This window comes from Phoxinus phoxinus, assembly GCF_949152265.1.
Source record: "Phoxinus phoxinus genome assembly, chromosome: 21".
Classification (NCBI taxonomy): Eukaryota; Metazoa; Chordata; class Actinopteri; order Cypriniformes; family Leuciscidae; genus Phoxinus; species Phoxinus phoxinus.
The window spans coordinates 14,577,167-14,601,377 of NC_136896.1; the positions used below are offsets into that span (position 1 = coordinate 14,577,167).

The following is a 24,211-nucleotide window of genomic DNA, read 5'->3' on the forward strand; positions in this document are numbered from 1 at the left end:
AACACTTGAGTCATTACTAGTTATCATGATTCCATGCTGTAGTTACTAATGAAGAGCCAACCCGAAAGGGTAGAATCATCTAATCATTCACAGGATATATATACACACACATATTTATATATATATCTACATATGAGCAAAGAGACATACATAAAAACACTTTTGAGAAGTAGGTTAAAGAATAAGATAACTGGTATTTGGATGGCTGATGACTCAGTATGTTCCAGTACTCACCATGATGAGTCTAGTTATTCAAAGCCAGTCCAGAGGAATGCCGGAAAATCGGCCACAGGGTAAGTGTTCCAGACAAGTGCATTTATAAAAACAATTCTTAAAAATTATTTAGTTTATGAATAGTTCTCTAAAAGACAGCAGTGCATAGGCTAATTATTGACAGCTTTCCCAAATCATAAGTCTGCTACGCTATTACATATTTATAATTAGTGTACAGTATCTAGCAGTAATGTTAATCTAGTGCTAGTCATTTTTCCTGCATTAGTTAAGTTTTGCATGAATTGTGAATTTTTTTCATTATTTCTCTGGGAAGTATTGAAAAATAGTAGTTATTGGTTAGTTATTAGTGAACTACCACTTAAATCTGTAAAAAATTCAGTAGTTCTCTGGGAAGTATTAAAAAAATAGTAGTTATTGATTAGTTAATAGTGAACTACCACTTAAATCTGTGTGCTATTAATTACTAATTCGTTAATCAGAGTTACTTGTTAGTTAACTGTAATTACTAGATTGTTAACATTGTGTTACTCATTTGTTCCTGTGTAGTTATTCATTAAAGCTGCAGTCCGGCACTTTTTTGGGTTTAAAAATATCAAAAAAGACATTTTTGAAAAAAACCGTAACCAGCCAGTGTTCAAAACGATCTGCTTGCCTTACCTCGATTCAAAACGGTAAGCTTGTAATAATGATTTTAATTCCAGTGGTACTGGTGGATTTCCGCGGGAATTTCGAGCATGTCTTTGCGTCATTACGTCACTTCTGTACACATAGAGAAGGAGTCCCCGGCTAGCGTGTGTGGATGATAGTGGAGGTTTAGCTTAGCACTTGGTATGGCGGATCCCGAAAGTTTAAAGCGACAATCACCAGGGACAACTGGAGATTCACCAGTTGTAAAACCCAAAAGACTTCAGACTTCAGATTGGCTACAGAAAAAATATATTTTTCACGTTTTGACGTGATATAAGCAATCGTTAGATTTAATCAGCATGATATAGCTACTGCAATGCTTCCCCCCACCCCCCGAATTTGGTCAGAACAAAAGTGAATGTTACTTACTTGTTCAGATGACATTTTCCGATGAAAATTCTAATGTTGACACTTTCAAAAAGTATACTCTGAGATTGCTGATGACAGTAACGTTACAGTATCCACAGCGACGCGACAGGTTCTCCTCAATACATTGTGTTCATCCGCGCTGTTTCATGCCGATTTACTACCCACGCACAGTTAATAATTCCGCGAATAACTGCAATTGCAGATTTCTAACAGAGATGGCGACAAAGAGGAAAAACGACGGACTGCAGCTTTAACAAAGGATCCGTATTTTAAAGTGTTACCAGGATTTCTTCTAAATTAGATGATTATAGTTGTGTTTGAGCAATTTAACTAAATATACTTCTATAAATGTATAGCAGAACTGTTCCGCCAAATGTTCCCTAAACCCTTTTTAAAAAAAGCCACATAAAAAAGTGATTGATTGATTTACAAGTCAGTCAGACGCTTCCATCATACAGCGTACAAGTATGGGGTTTTTGTCCAGAATAAACAACAGTCCTTTTGCCATTTATTCAAAGCTGGCTATGGGAGACAACGCTGGTGGTGATTAATAACGTTCCGTTTTTATATTGATAAACATTCTCCTCGAATGCCCAGAAATATAAAAAGGAGAAATTATATTGTTCTGATCTGTAATAGGAGTAAAAAAAAAAAAAACAGTCCAGAAATTTTGCCAAAGAAAAAATAACATTTATGGAATGGTTCTCTTTTTCCAATCAGTCTTTTTGCTGTGCTTTAGTGTGTCAGCTGTGCTCTGTGGGACATATTTCTTCACAGAACCAAAAAATGTCACCTGTGTTTTACGACATGAAAAGACCCTTTTCAAGGTCAGTGGACATTAAACCGAGACAGGAGGCAGAAATATGTTAAATGAAAACAGAGAGGCTTGACAAGGCCACCGGGGCTCATAGGTGCCAGTCACTTATAAGAGTCCTGCAGACTCATTGGACTAAAGCCACCAAAAGAAAATACTTAAAAAGTCATTGTCCAAGAAAAGTACAATCTCTCCAACTTCCAAACGTCAGAGCACATTTCAGGCCAGCCTCATGGCGTTCAGAGGTGCAGTAGGTGGGCAATTCATCCAAGCCTAAACATGCAACTGAGTGAGAGCACGTAAATTCAGGCATTATTAATGTGCAGGGCCTGCTGTTCATCTGATGATTGACAGCCATGTGTGTGTACAGCTGGAAACACGCAGGACACTTTTATTGCTGTTTTTGCAGTTGCACTACACATCCAACCACATACAGTAGGCTACATAAAAACATTGAGAGTAAGAGAGACCTTCAAACTTTTTAATGGCATCAGACTCTCAAAGCACGACAGGCTTTGGCTAACATATTTTAGCGTTGTTTGACAGAGACATACAGTGCTGGGGGAGGGATGTGTAATTTAGAGAAACAGCCTGGCAGGGATATGTCATTTAAAGAGTACATGCTGAACTGTGGGATTTATGGTTGCTGACCACAGAGCAGCAGGACAATGACTGATCCAGCTCTACTGTGCACATCTCAAACGGCAGAAAACGCTTATGAAAACATCTTTATTTCATCTCTAACTTCAATACTGTAATATTAGACCTAACCATTAGACTTAGTTATTTTAGTAGTAAATATATAACACATTCTTATACATAACACAATGAATTCCACGTGTACCAGATGTGGGCCGGATGTGGACACTTTGTTGTGGTCTGGGATAACATTCCCATGGCCATTTTTTAATCAACATTAAAACTAATTTGAGAAATATTTTAATTTATAAGGTAATTTATATATTTTAGGCCCTGTAACTGGACCCTATTTCAAACAAAAATAAATGAATATAATATAAGGCTCCAGCATCCCCACAAGGCCACAACCCTTACATTGGACTAGGGATGGATTATAATATAATATAATGAGCTGCATTAATAATTATAAAATAATTGCCAAAATGCTGTATAAAACAGTTGTACATGTAGTATGCAGAAGCAGAATAAACAACCCCTGCTAGAGTTCAGCTTCAGCCTCGATCCGCAGCTACTCAGCTCTTACAGCCATACTAGAAACTGACAGACAGGTGTGTTGGTCATTTCAAGATTTGCTTCAGACTCTGGGTTGCAGTTGTCAGGATCGGGTCTCATCATCCATCACCAGAGGATGAGAATGTCGAGAGAAGTGAAAGGTGGAGAAAAGAGAGATGGAGGCAGAAGGAGAGGAAGAAAGGAGAGATGAGAGATGTGCTGGAAATGAGGGATGCAAGGTGAAGTATTATGAAAGAAAGTGAATAATGCACAATAATGAGGAAATGTACAACTCTAATGGATATCGACAAATAGAGAGACACTCGCAATACTAAGAGAACCACTAACTTTTTGGAATAGTATTTGCAAGGCTTCACTTTTTTTCTTTTTTTACAGTATAATAAATAATTATGATAAATAATAATTATGATAATTATAAACAAGTTAAATATAAAAACCTTTTAATTAATGCTTTTATTAGTATCCTCAAAGTGTATAATATCTGTCTTAAAGAGAAAGTAAGCATCCTCTTTTTAGCATTATAAATATCTTATTACAATATTCTGCGTGTATCCAGACACTGTTAGATACGATTTGATCCATCTTTTATCATTTAGTTTTGGGAGCCATTTGTAACTTAAATGATTAAGTTCAAAACTTTTCCCAAAAACTGAATTCTTAGTCTCTCGGCACCGTTCTGTGTATAAACTGTTGCTGAAGCTCAAGAGCAATATATCGTGATGAATTGCAAATAGTCCGAGCCACACTTGAAAAGTGAGTGTGTGTGAATTGTGATGACTGTACGGAGGAGAGGTGTAAACAGACACACACTGCTCTGGCAGCTTTCATGTGAGAATAGATAGCAGACAGGAGGAAAGAAACAGTGAATGAATGGGAGACTATTAGATGAGTGTGGAGAACCTAATGGCTGTAAAAGAAAGACTCAGAGCATCAGAAAGAGCACAGCAGGGCATGTGTGTTTTTGTCTAACTCGGAAAGTAAAGTTTTGTGTGAAGGGGGAAAACAAAAGAGGCAGTTTCACAAGAATAGATTAACAGAGGAAAATAGAAACCGGAGAATCAAAGAGCACATGATAAAGAGAGAGAATGTGCGTGTGAGCAAACCTTGAAGTTGAAGGAACATCATAGCAACTTATTTCACTATGTATTTTCTGGATCAAGTCTGCAATCATTATTTAGTTCAGAAAACACTTTCAAACATTGTTATATTACACTCACTGTTTTTTCCCTGAGGTTGCGGTCGAAAGCAATTCTGTTGTCATCTCTGGGCAGAATTAACTTGCAAAGAAACATGTAATACGAGATCAAAACAAGATTTTCCATTCGGCAAAATCATTTGCAATGATTCCAAAGTTGCTTGCTTTTAATTGTTTTTCCATTTTGGAATGACACTAAAGCCTGAGCAAAACTGAATTTTATTGGAGCTGAAAAAGGTTTGTGATGCGTTCTAGATGGAGCCTTATCTACGTCTGATAACACTTTAGGCAAATGCTTTCAGCATGAGCCCGTCTCTCTCTCCCTCTCTTCCTGAAATACGTCAGGATGCAGATACCGTCTGTAATACCTCAGTGGTGTGCTATGTTCTCTCGCTAGCGTGTTTGAAGTCTGTTTGTGCGACTTTTATAGGGACTGATAGGGTGAGAGATCGGAATCAATCGTCCGGCCATTAGCAAATAGCAGATCCACACGTCCGTGTCCAGAACAGGAAGCCAATGGATGACCTCTTGTTAATGGTCAAGACTGATGGTCAGAGAGATGATGAAATGGTCAGAGAGATGATGAAATATACCTTGCCAACAAAAAGTATTTTCTAGAGCATTTTCTTGATCATGTACAGACCAGTGTCAGAAATAGTCACCAAATGTTTTCTTTTTTTAAAAAAAAACAAAAAACTATTTGTGGTGACCAAACAGTTTTGTTTACCATATTCATTGTATGGACAAAGACACACCAAGACATTTCTCGAATTCTTCTTTTATGTTCCACAGAAGAAAGAATGTCATACCAGTTTGGAATGACATGAGGGTGATGACATACTGGTTAACTTATTCCCTTTAAGGGTTTAAATATTTGCCCCCTGGAATTGATGTTAAGGTGTATCACCATCCATTTATGTAATACTACAATTCATCTTTTTTTTAATGTGGACAGTTGCACCTAATTATGAAATCAATTCAACATGAAAATATAAAAGTAGTTAAAACGTAAGATATACCGGTAATTACAAACACTGAATTAAATAACTCATTTTCTATAGACAGACAGACTCTCTCTACTGTCGGAGTTGTGATGTGTTTTTCAAAGTTGACCAATTATTTTTATGAAATAACACCCCAAAATAGCTACATCTGCAACAGCATACATGTTTGAGACAGTGAGTCTAAAAATAATCAGACAGCTGCAGTGTCTGTAACCTATTTTTGGTCTGGTTGTCAAGGGAGCACCTTGAGATGCTTGGTACTCAAACTGTAGGCAGCACACTTATCCTACAAGCTGTAATCACCACTTTCACTTATTTTCTCTCGAACATAGTAGATGATGATAATGGTTTTATTCTGTTAACATTAATGGCACAGACAATAGGCGGAATTTTAGGCTGCTGTCACTTAAGACCGAATGCACAGACCGAATATTAGCCAATAGCCAAGAGAATACTTGCTGAGAAGGATATTTTGAGATAATTTGTGTATGTGTTCATTCAAGCGTAAGTAAACGCGAAAGAGGAATCAATTCAGTGTTCAAGCGCAGTCTGAAACTCTGCGTGCGTGCGTGCGCGCGCTTCGGGTGTTAGGATGTGCGCACAGACAACAGCGTGCAAGTACTAATTTTCGCCGCCTCTTAAAAATAATTTGAATGTGTAAATTGGCAAGGTAAAACTTTTACTCTATGATGGTTAAACTTAGCAGTTAATCCGCGAATCACATGCGTGCCGAACAGTGGGGACTGGTCCGTATTAATTTTATCGTCATGATTGCCATCTTACTGGAGTAGGAATTTTCTCCATCTCTGTTAAGTTAACGTGTCCCTGTCCCCAAAAATGTTGATACTCAAAAGCACTTCCCTCCACGTTTTCTGCGGCGTATTTTTAATTTTTTACCATGCATGCGCACCAGTCATGTGCACCCCTGCCTGTAACCCATCACTACATAGGCCTAAAGTAGCATATTATTAAATATAATGTTACATGACACAAAACGACAGATCAGTTGACTACGGGATCATTTTGACCCCCCATTTGAAACATTTGTAAATTTCTGTTGCATTTTTGCCCAATGCCCTAGTTAATTTGTGACCCTGGTACAGACTGTTCTGTTATTTGGCTGGTAGAGTTTTTGTTGTGGTAATTTGTGTTTATTCTGACTGGTAAATACAAAATGAGGCCAAGATTTAACACATTTTGCACACCGATGCTGAAGCTGCAAGTGCCATTGGTGGCAGCTGCTTTATTTTGGCCGTGATCAGACTGTTATTGTTTGTCATCTGCTGTGCAGACCCAAAGAAATCCTAAAAGTATGAAATAAAATGTGTCTTAGGATGAGCTTTAACGGTTTATGAGAGGCCGTGTCCATGATGCTGAAATATGCTTTTCTGTCTGTCTCTCTCTCACCCTGTTTACCCCTATACAGTATTGCCACTGTTTGGTTGTTCTTTCTGCCCACCAGTCAAATTCACAGCCCAGAACATGTCAGCACCCTCAACTCAGTTTGATCCATAACAGATTAATGTGCTGTGATTCAAAGGCTCAGAGAAAAGGAAGTCCAACAGTGTCCAGACTGTTGTGTTTTTCACCAGGGAGAGTTTTTAAATATTACGAGAACATGTCATGTGCAAAGAATCACTATCATTCTTCACTCTTCTGTTGGGCCTCATGCCTCTTCCAACCACCCTGACCCAGAAATCCTGGATATTTATAGTGCAGCGATTACTGATAAACGTGAATGGAATGGAGAGAATGGAAGAACGGAGTCAGTAATGGGGCTGCTGTTTAAAGACGGTCATTACAGAGAAAGAAACCTCAACCAAAAGTATGATCTGGGAAGGCAATGGGAAAACAAGAACCAAGACATTAGGCTTAAAAAAAAAAACTGTGAACGTCAGAGACGAGTTGAAGAGAGAAACAGAACAGAAATGATGATCACAGGAAACAGTCAGAAAAATGGAAGCACACCAAAAGACAAACTCAGACTGTTTGAGATGGATTTATCTAGAGAGTGACCAGAAGAGACACGCTCAAAAGAGAGAGCGAGACATAGCGGATGGCATGGATGTTGATTATTGCCATCCCGGACAGCTAGTGAGGGAAGAGCTGGCAGAGCCGAGACGACACTCGCCAGCTTCATCTTAACATCATTCACAGGCCTTCTATGACATTATTAAAGAACAACGTTCATTTTTCTCAAGCGCACATTGGACGCCCGTTGTAAAAATGAGACACCAAGAACTGATGATGTCTGTCTGCTTTGGGCAGAACCAATTTTCCTCTCCTTTATTTTGAAGTCTGTGACTGCTATTTTATAAATCAGTAAAAACAGGCAGGGATTATGGTCATTGGTTTGGGAAAACCGAGCAGACTTTTCGGATTTCTCCGGTATAAATGTGACAAATTCATCGCCGGCCATTTTCTGATGTTCACTAATTTTAGCAAGTTATCTTATTGAATTCATAACCACCTTTCTTTGTTCTACATGCCGGGATGTGTCTTAATGGCTTTAAAGCAGCATTTGCCACACTCAGTCACCAGAGTGACATTGACGTATTTTCCATTCTCGTCTGCGTGGCTCTGAAGCCAAAAAGCTATGACATCTTGCCCAGATTCCACTTGTCACTTCTCTTCACGCAGCTGATAGATGGATGATCAAAAGAACAAATGAACGGATGGATGGAGGTATAATTCCAGCCCCAGTCTGCTTTGACATGCCAACCATGATGCCATTTTGTCTCAGTTGTGATCGCTCATTGAGAGTTTGCACAGAAACAGACCATTCTGCAACAGTTTACACAATCGTCCATGCCGCCAATGTCCATTCAACCATCCCTATAGTTTTCATACCATATTCTACTGTATATATGAACGATTCAAAAGCTACCCTTGATTTCAAGTCTTGTTCTTCTGGCAAACCTTTGCAATCCAGGGACAGAAAGATCAATGTGTTCTCTGTGTTAGACAATGAGAAGGCCACATGTATGGCTTTATTTCCTTTGTGCAACAAAAAAGTAGACATTTTGAAAAAAAGAAAAGGGGTCCAATGTGGTTTTGGACCTCAATGACTTTCATAATATGGATAAAAACAATATAAACAGTTCTTTTTTGTTCCATACAGGAAAGTAAGTCAAACAAGGTTTAAAATGACAGGATGAGTAAATAAATATCTAGTTCAGTCATGAAACTCTAGAGGACACAAGTTGATAAGTCCTTACATGCAATCATATCATTACTACATGGCACAAGCTAATTTGCTCTGCTGATCCTGCAACCATTGAGCTTACTTGCTCAACGTTTAAATTGTCTGGTTCAGTGTAAGCTGACCCTGCATGATGTTTTCAGAGAAACCCTTCACTTCCCCCAACTCCACCTATCTAGATTTAAACATGATGTATGTATGCCTAATGCCTATTCATGCAGCAGCTGAATATCTCACATCCTCATGGCAGTGTCTCCCAATCGATTGGCAGTAGCAAGCCATACTTGCTCTACCAATCCTACAGTAAATGCATTAATATTATCATATTCTTTCACATTCAACTATTCAGAGAGTTGTCATAGTTGAGCAGATTTTTTGGGTGAACTATCACTAAGCATTTTTATATTTATTGTTCATCAGTGTGTAATATGTGTATTATGTAATACTGTGTGTGTGTATTTTTGTCTGAATAATTGAAAGCAATTGTTGGTTTGTGCAGCAGTGAGTAGTGAACAGACCATACATCTCTGTGGCAGCTGTTTGCTGGTCTGATCTATCTGTACCTGGCAGAGATATAAAAGTCGTCTTTGTAGCACTTCTTTCTTTCTCTTCCTGTTCCCTGTGGTGATGGTAAGTGTACTGGGGATTTTCAACAGCCGTTTTATTGAGCATCATACAAGTCCCCCGACTCACGGCTAACAGAGCCATGTCAGAATTTCGTTCAGTAGCAAACGCTGCAAAAAGGATAATAAAAAAAAAAAACACCAGAAAAATAGTAACAACTAGCACAGTTTGATTTATAGATGATTTATAATTTTTTTGGCATCGCCACTGTTTTTAAAAAATCTGAGTTTTAGATGTTTTAGGCAGCAGCATTTGGAAATTGCAGTAGGTCCACATCCAATTGTCAGCGGAGTGTTTTCCTGGGGGAGAGAGAGTGGAGTCACAGTCTCTCTAAAGAAGGTCACCTGATGCTGCATGCAGACAAGCCCCCTTAGCAGGCCTGGTTCTACGGGGATGCTAGAATGTGCTAAGCACCCTCAAACGCAAGCAAGAGCACCCTCAGTTGATACTGTTATAATTTGGTAAAACAGATGTCAAACGCTTTAGTGCATATTTGTGTTTGCTCTCTGGAGAACGTCAAATGTATCTATTTACAAAGTGTTTTTGAAGCGGCGAGCAATGTAGCCAATCACAGAGTTGTGTTGACCTCTTAAACGCAATGGCCAACCAGAGGTGTAAGTCAGAATCCACTCGCCGTTCAAAAACGCCAGAGTTTTTATTCAGAGTCAGTGCTGAGTTAGGCAGGCTTGCGAAACCTCTCATTAATAAGCAAAGTGTCGACACGATGCAAGTAAGAGTTTATAACGGATTATAATTATAATGATTATAACGGAACTTTGAGATCACAATGAACGTTTGGTGATTGTAAAGGGAGCGGTCATGGCTCGCTTTCGAGCCTATACTGTATAGTCTATACCGGAGGGAGGAATCAAAACGAGATCCAGGTTATAGTTGTATTGGTCTTGGTGGACCTGATACACACGCTGCTGCAGAGGAAGTATGGACTTGCTACTGCCAATATATACACAGACATGCTGCAGTGAGCATGTAAGATATGCTGCTGCTGCTGCAAAAGTAGAGACATGCATAAATCATGTAGCAGATTTAGACAGGTGGAGCTGGGGGAAGTGGAGGGATTCAGAGGAACTCTGATAACGTGCTATATGATCAGCTTACTGTGAACACTGAACCAGACTAGGGGTGTGCGATATTACGATTTTTGATCGTGGACGATTAAAATGTCTCCACGATCTGCTTTTGAAGAAATATCGTAGGATCGTGCATTTTATCAGTTTGCATTTCTGGCGCCTCCGTCTCAACATACTGTACAGCGCGACGTATATCCACATGAAATGCAGAGGAACGGGACACTGCAGTTCACTAAAGTTCATTATTTGCATGTGCTTTAAAGCCTTGCCGGTTAAACATGTCATTCGCTGCTGATGCGCTGTTCTAACGAGCGCTTTTCTGAGTGCAAACACCCGACGCGCGCATGCACTAAAAGCCTGTCTAACAGCGCCCGTTACTGGACTAAGTTATCTTTCGAGTCTTATTGCGCTAATACTGTCAAATACACACAAGGTTTACATAAACAAAGTTGGTTATGTCTAAAGTGAAAGAAAAATAGAAAAAATTAAGAAAAAATCTGCTTGTCAAATGCGTGTAGACTCGTCGCGCACAGATCTTAAAGTGACAGTAGCCCTAATAGTAAACATGCTGCCGCTTGTCCTTAAAGGGACAGTTACCCATGAAATAAAAATTCTGTCATTATTTACTCACTCTCTAATGTTGTTCCAAACCTGTATTCATTTCTTTCTTGTGCTGAACACAAAATAAGATATTTTGAGGAGTGTGGCTAACCGGGCGGTTGCTGGTCCCCATTGACTACCATAGTAGGAAAAAAACTATTATGGAAGTCACTGGGGTACATCAACTGTTTGGTTACCCACATTCCTCCAAATAACTTTTATTTTCAACAGAAGAGGGAGACTTATTCGGGTTTAAAACGGCTTGAGAGAATTTAAATTTTTGGGAGAACTATCCCTGTTAATAAAACAACAAAATACAAAGAGCATCTCACTCACTCTTGACTGAGAACTTTAATAGTAGCTTTAATAAGAATCAATGTAAAATTTATACTGTGAAGTCTATGTTGTGTTTTATTTTCAAATGTTCATTTAATTACTTTCTTCAATGCTGTTAAATACACCTGTAGCTGAAAAAATAAAGCACTGTTTATTTCATTTGTATATTAAGTTGTGTATGTGTATCTTTGTTCTTAATTTTTAATAACAAAGAAAATGACAAATATTTTTTATCTTCGCCACTTTGGGCTAAATGTCTGCCATTCTTTTTATTTTATATTTTGTTACCTAAGGCTTTGTTTTTAAAATAGGGACATTAGTTTGGCTGTGATGCTCAGTCACTTGCAAAATAGTAAAACCAACATGAAAAGGAATCGTGATAAAATCGTGAATCGTGATTTTCCTGAAAAAAATCGTGATATGATATTTTTGCCATATCGCCCACCCCTAAACCAGACTATTATTTTTTTTAGCTTTAGTCAATGTTGTGATAATCTTTTCTTACCTATTGTAACGTTTATTGGAGTAATGGGCCTGCTGAAAAGGTCTTTACAAACGGCTGCGAAAGCTGACTGTTAGGATGTGGGGAAGGGTTAGGGGTTAGTTTCGGCACACCCATTACTCCGGCCTGGAGATATCTCTGATTTCATGGTGACTTTCACAAAAAAATTTTCCTTATTAAAACCTACTGACAGTTACACCATTAGTCATGTTTGACTACAAAAAATATCTAACTGAATTCTAATTTAGAAATTAAAAACATTCATCATAAGATCTGTATCAAATCATTGCATACATAGTGTATTTCTATAATGCTATAATTGCCATTTCTTTTCATTCTCTCATTTCTTTTTCTACTGATTCTATCTTTTATATTATAGTGGCTTCACATCTTTTCCTCCCTCTCCTTCATTTCCTCTGTTCCTGACCATCAGGAGATTCATGTTATTTAGAAGATTAGATACATTACCAGCCATGATTTAGGAGTGAGGAATGGGAGAAGGTTGTTGTCTTTATTTGTTAGGCTAGTGGTCGTCAGTAGAAACCAATCGTGAAACTGCCAAGAGAGTAAACTGAGCTACTGTCACTGCGGTAATAATGTCAGACAAAAACAGCAGCTCTATCACATTATCTGAATGGTGTCCAAATCAAATTCATATTCAGTCCTGCAACTGGTATTTTTAGGAAACCAAACCTGAATTTTCACAGTAGCAGTTTCTATGCAGTTTGTATTTATCATTACAGCCTTGATAAATGAACTTGTTCAAGACAGAAGAGACAGTTACGAGACTGAGGAAAGAGCAAACTTGGAAGAGCCGAATACTGGGGGAAAAACACTAATAATTTCAAGGTTTAATGGCATGTGTAGCTAAGGACTGAATACCTGCGTTTGACAAAAAACAGATCTAGATTTGTTGTTTGTATCAAGTGCAGCAAATCAAAACCCTCGGAGAGCAAGAGCTTATCTAGAACAGACAACCACAACAACCATATCCAGTAAATACAGAAAGATACAGCAAGAGAAAACTGATACGAGGACAACATGTGCCTGACAAGACATCATCTGAGTGAACCTGATGACACAGATTTACATTCGATTTTGTGACAGGAACATTATGGGAAAATTCAGGAAGAGATTGACCGAAATCTAACTCAGACTGGATGAATTAAGGCAAGATTTCCCGACGGAGGATCTCTAATCGCTCCATCTTCACATGAACTAGTTTCGCAATCACACACTCCGGTTGGGTTAATTGAACCCAAAACACATCTGTGAGTATCGAGAGGGGAAGCGCACTGTTATTCTGACTAACACGCTCATTCTCAGCCGTGTAAAACTATTACTGAACACGCTGAGCACAACAGGATATTTCCCAATCAGCCTCACGCCAGCCTCGGGCAGTACTGGCCCGCTGCTAGCCATTCCTCAACACCCAGTTGCCATTCAGCGCACATGTGAATGGTTTTTGAGGAAAAACAAGTTTAACACCGGCTCAGACGAGCCGTTGGGGATGATTAGGTGCTGTTTGGCCCTGCAGGTGTCCGGGCAGCACTCCAAATGTCCGTTCCGGATCCAAGGGGTGTGTGTGAGCAAAAGGTTTGGGATGGGATGAGGTGAACATATAAGAAGCGCTGCCTCAGGGGAGAGAACCGAGACATCCGGACTAAAGGCATGAGGTTTAACTCAAAACGAAACCCTGGATCTGGATTTAGAGAATTCAGCGCCTGTAAAACTCATCCAAGATGAAAGTGTGAGACATGTTAAACCATAACTGTCATGTCCAGTAACATATCTTTTACAAGATTGCAGGGTTAGGTGAGCACATTAAGAGGGGGGGAAAAAAACATGCGTGTGTGTAGAGGTGTAAAGTACTTCATTACTACTTATTATTTTGAGCAGTTTGTACTTACAAGTCAAGACTACCAGCCTTGATTTATGTTTGATTTAATATTGAATGTTGAATTGATATAATATTTAACAAAATCACTTGGTTGCATCCAAATAATTTTGTGGACGTAAGGGTCAGAATGGATCACAAAATACATTTAGTGAATGAAATATTCCTTTTGTGAACGTGAACATGATATTTTGTAATATTGAATGTATTAACCCAAGTTGTATAGAATGAAATGTGCCACATTTTTCTTGCACAAAATGAGATGCCTCGTAAAAATTATATAAACTTGCACTTCAGAGAAAAAGTAAGAATTGCTAAATGTAAACTAGGAATTGCAACGAATAAAGTGATTGTATGTTATAAACTCACAATTATGAAAATGTCCAAATAAGTATATAATAAATATTTTCCATATAATAGTGTTTTTTGTCTGATGATCATATAAAAGCCAATTCTTAAATTGTTATATTCACGAACATAACGTTAAGAATAAGTCAGATATGTTTATAAAGAATAAGTATAAACTTATGCGTGTGTGTGTGGTAGAGGAACTGGTGATTATTACCATTAAGTAATTAGCCTTAAGTGTGTTGCTGACCTCTGCATTTAACAAATAGCACATTATTATTGTGCCAAGCATCTGGATATGGAAGATTCCACCATTCACAGAGTAAATGGAAACAAGCCTCTACAGTCTCAGTCAGTGAAGCATCTCTCTCCATTCACAAGAGTAGCACAAATCTACACGTAAACAAGTCCTCCGAATGTTTACTTTCGGTCTTACTCTGCCTTTGCCTGCTTGTCACATCTGTCAGTTTTAAGATACAGTGTTTTGTTATTGACACTGGTTTTGTCCTGTGCTTGAATTTACAGAGACTCTGGAGCATGGATCAAATAAATTTGACAGGTGCGTATGACTGGAACTGACATGCACGCATTTTATGGTGCGTTCACGCCATGTCGTAATTACCGCAATTAAGAGATTTCAATATGTAAGAAGCATTCACCTCTTCGCCGAGCTCATACTTGTACCACCTGACCACTGCAGATTCATGTAGGTGTTGATAGTGTTGCCAAAAAAACGCATAATTCCAACAGCTCAGAGTAGAATGTCACGTGTTGCCATCACGAAATTACGGTAATTATGACATTGCATGAACGCAGCATTAGTCAAGTGTGTCTAAACTTTTAAACTTTGGCTGTAAATTAATCACTTACATACTAGTGAGCATCTTTCAATAAGTTTTTTTAAACATATGTTAACAGAAGCATGCAGAAGGAGAAGGGACAGAGGAAAGACGAGACATACTGGAGGGAGATCAACGCGGCCATGGCCCTAACTAACCTGGCTCAGCCCAAGGACACGGCCACCGCCACCACCACCAGCTGCATCATCCAGAAGTCCTCACACATAGCGGAAATCAAGACTGTTAAAGTGCCTATCCTGCACAAATACTAATGCACACACACATTCGCAGAAGATCCCGCTCTTCTACCTTTGGAATTAACTTGTCGTTTTGAATATTGTTTATTACTTTGTTGTACTGATACAGAATGAATTTTTTTGGTACGTTTGTTTTTATTGTTATTATGAGTACGATGAAGTGCCCTGAAATGCAGCACTTGTTCAGTTCACCGATTTGTGCATTTCCTTTGGGTCGCACAAACTTTTTTGATAAGTGTTGACGAATAGTCAGTACGACAGTATTTCTGAACGAGACACTTTTGCAATGTTAACTTATTTTGATATTAATCAGAAATTTGTATTGTATCGCACCAAAGTGCCTTCATGCATCTCAAAGGAGAGACTAGTGAGAATGTACAGTTCATGTCCTCTCTGAATGAAATAAACGGTTGAACGGTGAAATGCCAGGAGTGAGACGCGCACTCTTCTCACAGCCAACAAGAGATGCTGACCTTAAAATGAAATCAGCACAAGTCACAAAGACATGCACATGAACCTAAGGCCATTTCTGCATGTTTTGTCTTAATATCTCATGTGGCTGTGACTACGACATTGTTTTGTCTCTAAAAATTGAAAACTTCAACTGTCACCTGCCAACAATAGCCGTGAGTCGAGAGATAAGTTCAGTCAGCCTACATCAAACTTGAGAGATCTTCCTTACGGCCTCTGCTTCCTCTCATAAACTCACAGTTATGCACATTTCTCAGACACACAATGAGAAAGAGAGAGAGCCAGACTTCAAGGTTTCATCTGTATCTGTTTGAGACGAGGACTGTGACCCAAAGGGATATTTATGAATCCATTATCAGTGCTAAACCGAACGTGTTGCCTTCGCACGTTTCTGCTCAGAACAAGGTACTTCAGTGGAAGCAGTAAATGATTTGGCCAGTCGTGTTTTACCCCCCTTTCTCTCTCAGCTGGTTAGAATTACTCTCAAATCGCTGTTTACAAGAAGTACGAGAGACACTTCCACACAAACCATAGCAGTATTACCACATCTCCATGTTTGTCCTGCGGTTTTTACTCTTTTTGTCTGTTTTTGCCTTTGGTGAAACCAAGTTGTGTTAGCCTTGTATTGACTGAATGGAAAGAAACTGCAAATGTTATTTACATTAGAGTTATGGATGCCAAGTACACAATTTAGAGAATTAAAACGCCACTTTTGAAGTGAGCGCAGTAACACTTGCTTATGTTGTTTATCTGTTTGTTTGTTTTTTTGAGGAAAGTCTCCACCTGCTTGTGGTGAGACAGGCCAAAGAAACTTATTCAAAAAGCTGCATGCACTTATCTGACTACCCCCCTTATTTTTTTATATTATTAAAAATAATATTCACAAACACCCACTGAGACTATAATTCATACAGTACATACCATGTCCTGTTTTCCTGCTCTACAGAGTAGTGTAGCATATTTTTTGTACATCATTTTCAAGCAAAATGGGAAAAAGTATAATCTGATCTGGTTTTGAAATCTAATTTTCCTTTCATTATTTCCTCTAATCCGTTCAAATCACACATGAATCTCTTTTGGCCTTTGCAGTGAATAAAGAGAAGAGAAAGCATCAACTTGAGTTTGACCAATTCAGTTTTTTTCCCCTTGCACACTCTGCTCAAAAGGATGCTGACAGACAAAAAGTTATTTTGTGCACACTTTAGAACATTTGAAATGATTAAAGACTGTAAAAAAACTTGTAATAATAGTCTGATTTTTTATTGTTAAGTTATATTCTTTCTTTTTTATTTTATTTTAGAGACTGGATGTTTGTCCAATGAAGGAATGCATAATATCTCATTTATTCTTTGATTTTCTTTTAATGTTCAGTTTTACGCCAGGAACCTTGTTTACTTCAACGGAACATTAAATAAAAATTTTTTGATGATATGATGTTGCTTGGCGTTTCATCATTAAAGTTTGTAGTTCTGCACAAACCTCTAACATCTTTCCTGATCAAAGATTTAATTGCTAACACAGGGTATCCATTTGCATTTTAACTTCAGTTACTTAATGAATAAATATGAGTTTTTTATTGACTTTAAAATGAATAAATTCCAAACAGAAATGTTTTAGGGCCAACGTACGATGAATAATTCACAGCATTGAGGCAGACAAATGAAATTTCACTAATTTGTCTCTGCGGTTTGACCCGAGTTCAGATGACAAGCTTCTCTTTTCTTTTTTAGCCTCTGCATCTTTTTGAAAGCTGTCCTGTTAACTTTGCCAGAGGCAGAGACCTTGTTTGCCTTTACGCTGGTTTCAACCCAGTAAATACAAAGACACCGCACAGCACAAACAGAGCTGGAAATGGATGATGAGAATGGAGTTCTCTGTGATCTTGTCTTTCCTTAAGGGTTTAATCCTGAACAAATGTTGGGAATGGCCTCACTGTGGTATTGACTGTGTACAGCACAAAGATTCATGAAGCTGCGCATTTAGCTAAACAAATCGTAACTTTATCCTCTGACCCAAACTGAAGCATTGATGTGCATTTCATTTACATATTCTAGAGTTGATCCATGAACCCTGACAACAGCATCAGAAAGCCTATTTCCTGTGTTTGCTCAGCGTCTATCCAAATATAACATATGCAGTGATCCCAAAACCTATTTGGACACTTAAATCAACAAAAAGTCGGAATGTCATTGCTTTAGATACAAATGATCAAAACCAAGTGTCATCTGCAATGACTTTCTCAAGCAGCGGTTTTCATGGTCACTTTTAAAGGACGCATGAAGTAGTATGCATTTGTTTTATAATCTGAAACCTAATAATTGTTTTGCAGGATATTTTGCATTAAAAGAAAATGCCATTTAGCTCAATATTTTGGTACATACTACAATGCAGACATTCATGCATCTTAATACGAAGTGTGAATTAGTGTTCAAATACTTTTTGTGGCCGCACAGTGCGCACACACTAATTCTAACCCGGCTGTCAATGAACAGTTTGAAAAGACTTGCAAAATAACATCAACAGAAGAGAAAGAATATCAAACCAATGAATGAAACCAACACACAGCCACCAAGATTTCCAGACTCTAATTTCTGTCCTGATTTATCTCACTCATCTCTTCATATTTCTCCAGTATCCCTCTTGCATGTTTATTGGTAGCATGCATCTTGGCCTGGCTCAAAAAAAATGTGGAGTATGGTTTAACATGCCAGTAAAGCAGAATATCTATCTAGAGAGAGATTTTTATGTGCAACTTTTAATGTTTAATACACAAACAAGGATATAAAACGTTAATTAAGTATTGTTATAATATATAGTATAAAAAATATAATGGGATGGTGATGGACAAAAAAAATGAGGGAGGAATACTTTCAGATCAAAAAATCATCTCATGAAGGTGATAATTCTTATGTCTGTTCTTTAAATTGTGTTTGTTTGTTTCGTCTTTAACATCAACGTGCCTAGGAGCTACTGATGAAAATGAGTCAATTTGGCCAAATCTGGCACATTTTGTTTATGTATTATTAATGTGTATTGTCCCTCATTAAATAAACAAATTATAATAATTAAAAAACAACAACATAATAATAAGAGCTAAAATGAGCATAAATCTTGTCCCCTTGTCTCTGTTCAGTTCTCACTCTCCAACTCTCGTCTCTCTTCTCCGGTTTCTCTCTAAGCAGACTGGCAAAGAGCAGCAGTCTGAGCAGGAGTTTCCACCGAGGCCATTTGTTGAAATGTTTGAGCAGGTTCGGTGGATCTCACCCATCATAGCTGAACAGGTTGGGATGCTGGGCTGGCCAGCCGTGTGACACTCCAGACATCTCTCCACCCTTCTCATCAGACACAGGGTCCAAGACACTGTCAAAAACTACACACACAACCTGAGCACAAAGAATTTCCAAAATTATCTGAACCGGGAAAATGTCAGTCAGATGAAGAAATCTGACCCATGTCCCATATTGGAATAATTAGTTACCTTGCCTAAATGGTCTGTTGGTTCATTAATTATCAATTGCCTGCATGGACATGTGCTGGATACATTATAGTCCAGAATCTGAGCCCTGATTAGCCACAGGGTCAGATACTATTTGAACCCCATAATGATTATAAATGTATTAGGTTTATGTGACATTACATTTATTATATATTTTGTTATGTTTATTACATATAACAATAAAAGTAGTATAATATAACAATAATTCTCAAAACAAAGTTTGTAGTTAGTAGGATTTGTATTAAAGGAATTCATACTTTTATTCAGCAAGGATGCATTAAATTGATCAAAAGTGACTAAATACTCTTATGTTGCAAATTATTTCTACTGCATTTCATTAATTGCTGTTCTTTTGAACTTTCTATTAATCAAAGAATTTCAACATTGATAATAATAAGGAATGTTTCTTGAGCAGCAAATTAGTATATTAATGATTTTAATTAATGAAGGATTTTGATTTCTGAAGGATCATGTGACACCGAAGACTGATGTATTCCAGATTTTTCAGCATCATTACTCCACAGGAATAAATTACATTTAATATAAATATTAAAATAGAAAACATTTATTTTAAATTGCAATAATATTTACATTTAACCATTTAGACGGTTTTATCCAAAGTGACTTACAAATGAGGAGAACAGTAACAGTTTCACAATATTACTGTTTTACTGTATTTTTGATCAAATAACCAAGGCCTTGGTGACCATTCTTAAAAAAAAAAAAAAAAAATTCACAGGGATTAATAGGATTTTCAGAATATTTTTTCAATAGAAGATAATTTACCTCAACCAGAGCATGATAGACAAGATATTTAATGGTCTAAGATTTCTTTAATAACTTATATGTGCATAAATGGTGCAAAAATAGAGTGATAGATAGCTGGCCAGGCGCGACGCAAGTGTTTCTTGCTAGTTTCAGCCTGACGCAGTTATCATTATCGCGCCCTGCACCACATTGTTTAAATGGCAAATGCATTTGCATTTGTGCGCCCATGGGTGTGCTGGTCTGAAAACGAGGTGTTCAGGCGCATTGTTGACGCGTTGCTATTTTGAGGCAACTGAAATAGACTCCGCCATTGACCAACAAAAACCTGGTCCTAAAGTCAATTGCGCAATATTTTTAGAGCACGATAATGTGAGCCTATAGGCGGGTCCACAACGTGCGTACAATTAGCTTATTACACACACAGGGCACACAAACTAACCAAATATTAAAAATAAAAGGATTGCAATATTAATATTATGTACATAGATATGGTGGCATAGATGGCACGCTTTAACCTCGCGCATGAGCAGATGCGCTCTGGAGACGCGTTCAGTCTTTCGGTTTGCAAATTCCGTCATGTAAATAGCAATCCGCCAAGGCTCGCGAGCGCAACTGGCTTTTAAAGGGAATGGGAGATGAGACTCTGGTTGGTTTATTTCTCGTTACGCCCAAAACACACATTTTACTCAAGAGAATAGTGAAAAGTTGGGGACAACCCTTTCAGACCATTTTCCCGTCATTAAACTAGCAAAAGTGGATTTGGACACGCCCTAAGTGCGCTTGTGCCCTGCGCTTTAGACCATGCGCTTAGATCGGTAAAATAGGGCCCAACAAGTTCAAAGTCTAATGCATTATGTTTCCTAATGGATTTAGAAAATCTTTGTTGTTTTCATTTCAGAGCAGAAGGTGCTAGTTGGCATTGTTTTCCTGTAGTTTTTGTTCATCTTATTTTATTATTACACTTTACATTACTCTTCAGAGCAGCACGGAGGCAAGTGTACTTCAGTGCGCTAACCTGAGGTGCTTAAACATTTCCTGTCTTTAATTCATTGAACCTCCAAGAAACCACCAGAAACATCAACAGAGAAAATCAGTGGTTTTAAAGGAGTTATTAAAACACAAATGCACAATATGCTGCTTTGTGTAGCGCTCTGGTAAGACATATAACAGAGGTGTTTTACGGAAAAGAGATTAATCAGAGACGATGCTGGAATTTCAACTCGCACTGAATGTGTTTCGCCCCCAAAAAGGAAAAGATTAGGACTTTAAAACTGAGCCATGTCATAAGAAAAATATTTTCTTTGTTAAAATTAACAGAAAAAACAGATAACCAATCTTTTCAGTTCCTGAAAAATGTTATTTATTGATTGAGATTAATCTCCGAGAACTTTTTTTTTTAGGTTTGTCCTTGATTTTTATCTATTAGTAACATGTCAGCATGGCATGAAAAGTCCATGGCCTTTAGGAAAATGTCCATAACTTTTGTTATTTACATGGGAGATACAGATTTTATTTTCTAAAATAGAAAATACATATTTTGTAAACTTTAAATTGTCCTAATGTTGGAAAATAGCACAAAAAAATGGATATATAGATATATATATTAGTTTCCTACTAAATTGAGTTTTGTATTAACTAAATAATTATAAAATAATATTATTATTAATAATAATAATAAATAATTAGTAGTAGTAGCAGTAGTATTTATTAAAGAGGCTATATGCGTTTTTCTGAAATTTAAACTCGCGACTGACACCTGTGGCCAAAAAACAGAACTGCTCTTCCTTTCTGCTCGCTCTCGCAGCACGCGCTCGTACGTGCACATTTCACAAGTCATCTGCTGCAAGGAGGTCAACATTATGTTTACAGAGGTAAGAACAGTCAAATACATATATTGTTTGAGATAAGTGTTCTGAGTGATCTGAAACGTTTAACATGAACGCGCTTGACGTCACATCCGCAGACAGCGCGGGAAAAATCCGACCCGACAGAAAATAGGAAAAATAGGATACAGGCTTATAGGTGCACCCACTGTGAGCAGACAAGGTGTCAGTATGCTCATCAGGAGATGTTTGAGTCATAAATGGTCAAATAAAAAGGCTATTGTTACGTTTATTTTGGGGAAAAAGTTCCATATAGCCCCTTTAATGATAATGCTAAATTTTATCCAGTATAAAGGAATATTTCTGGCTATTTGAGACGTAATTATTGATTGGGTTGTGGTGGTAAATGAGACAAACATTTGAGAAAAATTACTAGATGATTCATTATTTTACTCTAATTATGACTTTACATTCTGTTTCGCTGCTGCCATGAAGCAGGACAAAGAGAAACAATCTGGCTTTCACTAGTGTCCTCTTCTGTCTAAACTTAAATCAAGTGCATTCGCTGCTATAGCCCTGTGTTTTGTTTAGAATAACTGACTTTCCTTTCTGAACCGAATCAGCCGTTGCCAGGTCAGGAGTGCCATGCCACGAGTGGTTATGACAGCAGAAATATATTACAAAGGAGCTTGAACCACACAGCACATAATGACAAGATCAAACATAAAAGCCAGAGAGGGGAGGGGGCGAAACCTCAGGGCCCATGTTTCTCTGTCTAATATTTCTAAACCGAAAGTTAAATAAATTCCTCAGTACAGCGAAGTGGAACCGCGTCAGTAGAGCAGATGGAAGGGATGGCAGCTGCAGCTGGAATGCGGTTTGGCTGAGAGGGACAGCGAGAGAAAGAAAGCAACGTCCTCACGCGCTTGAGCCGTTCATATTCTCCAATACACTGCTGCTGATGAAGTGTTCTGCATGCGTGCGTGTGTGTGTGTGTGTGTGTGTGTGGCATGGAGTCAAAAGAAAGCACTTAAAAAATTTAAAGGTAACAGCGACGACTCCACTTTGGATAAACCTACTGTTGTCAATAAACAAACCGTCTAGACTCCAACTCAAAATATTGGTCTCTGGGTACGTTTTCTGATGTATTCTAGACTATACAATGATAAATACACAGAAATCATATTAGATGCCTATGTCCGCTTGCCAAATGTTTTCAGGCAGACAATATTTACAACTAAACTGACAGTAACACATATAAAGCGCATCATATCATGATGAAAAATTACAGACAAAAGTTTCCATCCGCCTAGAGTCACAGTGTTTTAAAATTGACCTCTGAATGGGGCTTATGATTTACAAATAACCATCTGTAACAAAACCTCGACTCACTTTGCTCAGTGTCTCCCTTTTTCTTTCCTGCCTGCTGCTAGTTCAACATATCTGTGTCTGTAATATATCAGTAGCGAATGCTTCAGTCTCAGTTCCTCTCACACCTTATCCGAATCGTAACCATAGTAGGGAATTGTATAGTAGGGTAAAACGGGAGTCAGATTTTGTGCTATAACAACTAAATTAGCAAATGTTTCAATTTATTTCCTTTAATAACACATTTGTTAATACATAATCATCCTGCACATTCAAACTTATATCTAAATATGTCACAATTTAAAAGTAAATCCACATTGGTCCTCATTCACCAACTGTTCTTATGAAAAAAAGTGTTCTTAAACCCCACTTACGCACTTTTTACGAAGATTCTGATATTCAATAATGTTTTCTTGGATTTGTTCTTAGCTAAGAACAAAATCTACACACACTCAAGAGCACTCTTTCACACATTTTGAGTGATGACAGTTTGCTCCAAATAATTGGTTACTGCATTTTATTTAATTCTACAGTCGTTTACAATTTCTGATCATTTGTTGAAAAAAAATCATAGTATGCAAAGAAACTAACACTGCAATTTACGTGGGATTCATCAATCCTAAGAACACCGGTGCGAACAATTCTGTTGTTTAAGAACATGTCATGAATCCGACGTAGACTTTTCTTAGGAAGTTTATTAAGTACAAAGTTAAGAAGATTCTTAGGAATATATTGGTGAATGAGGCCCATTGCTCTTAAGGGGGGCATCTTCCCCCATGATACCTTACAAGTTACTCTTTATGAGTGATTCATTGATTCTGAAACTGATCTGTTCAAAAACACTGATTTGGAAATAATTTACTTCCTTGGTAAAATTTGTTCAAAAATACAGATTCATTCAGGAAAGACACAAGGCGATGACAGAAACTGAATATGCCAATTTCCAAACAACATAGGCAGAAAAAACGATAACTTACCAAATTAATTCTGAAATGCACATCCAATTTACTATCCCATAAGGTGATGGGAGAGGATTTGTGAATGGCAGTGTAGTGATGCAACTGATGCTGGTCACAT

General features: G+C 37.8%; 1 protein-coding gene across 1 annotated transcript in view; it reads left to right on the plus strand.

The window, feature by feature from the left end:
- Nucleotides 1-17,104, plus strand: part of odad2 (outer dynein arm docking complex subunit 2) — a 94,723-nt gene extending 77,619 nt beyond the window's left edge. The window contains exons 24-25 of the mRNA XM_079594379.1: nt 14,638-14,671; nt 15,031-17,104. Coding sequence (XP_079450505.1) covers nt 14,638-14,671; nt 15,031-15,223 — 227 coding nt within the window. The 3' untranslated portion in view covers nt 15,224-17,104. The remainder of the gene's footprint in view (nt 1-14,637; nt 14,672-15,030) is intronic.
- Nucleotides 17,105-24,211: the final 7,107 nt, after the last annotated feature.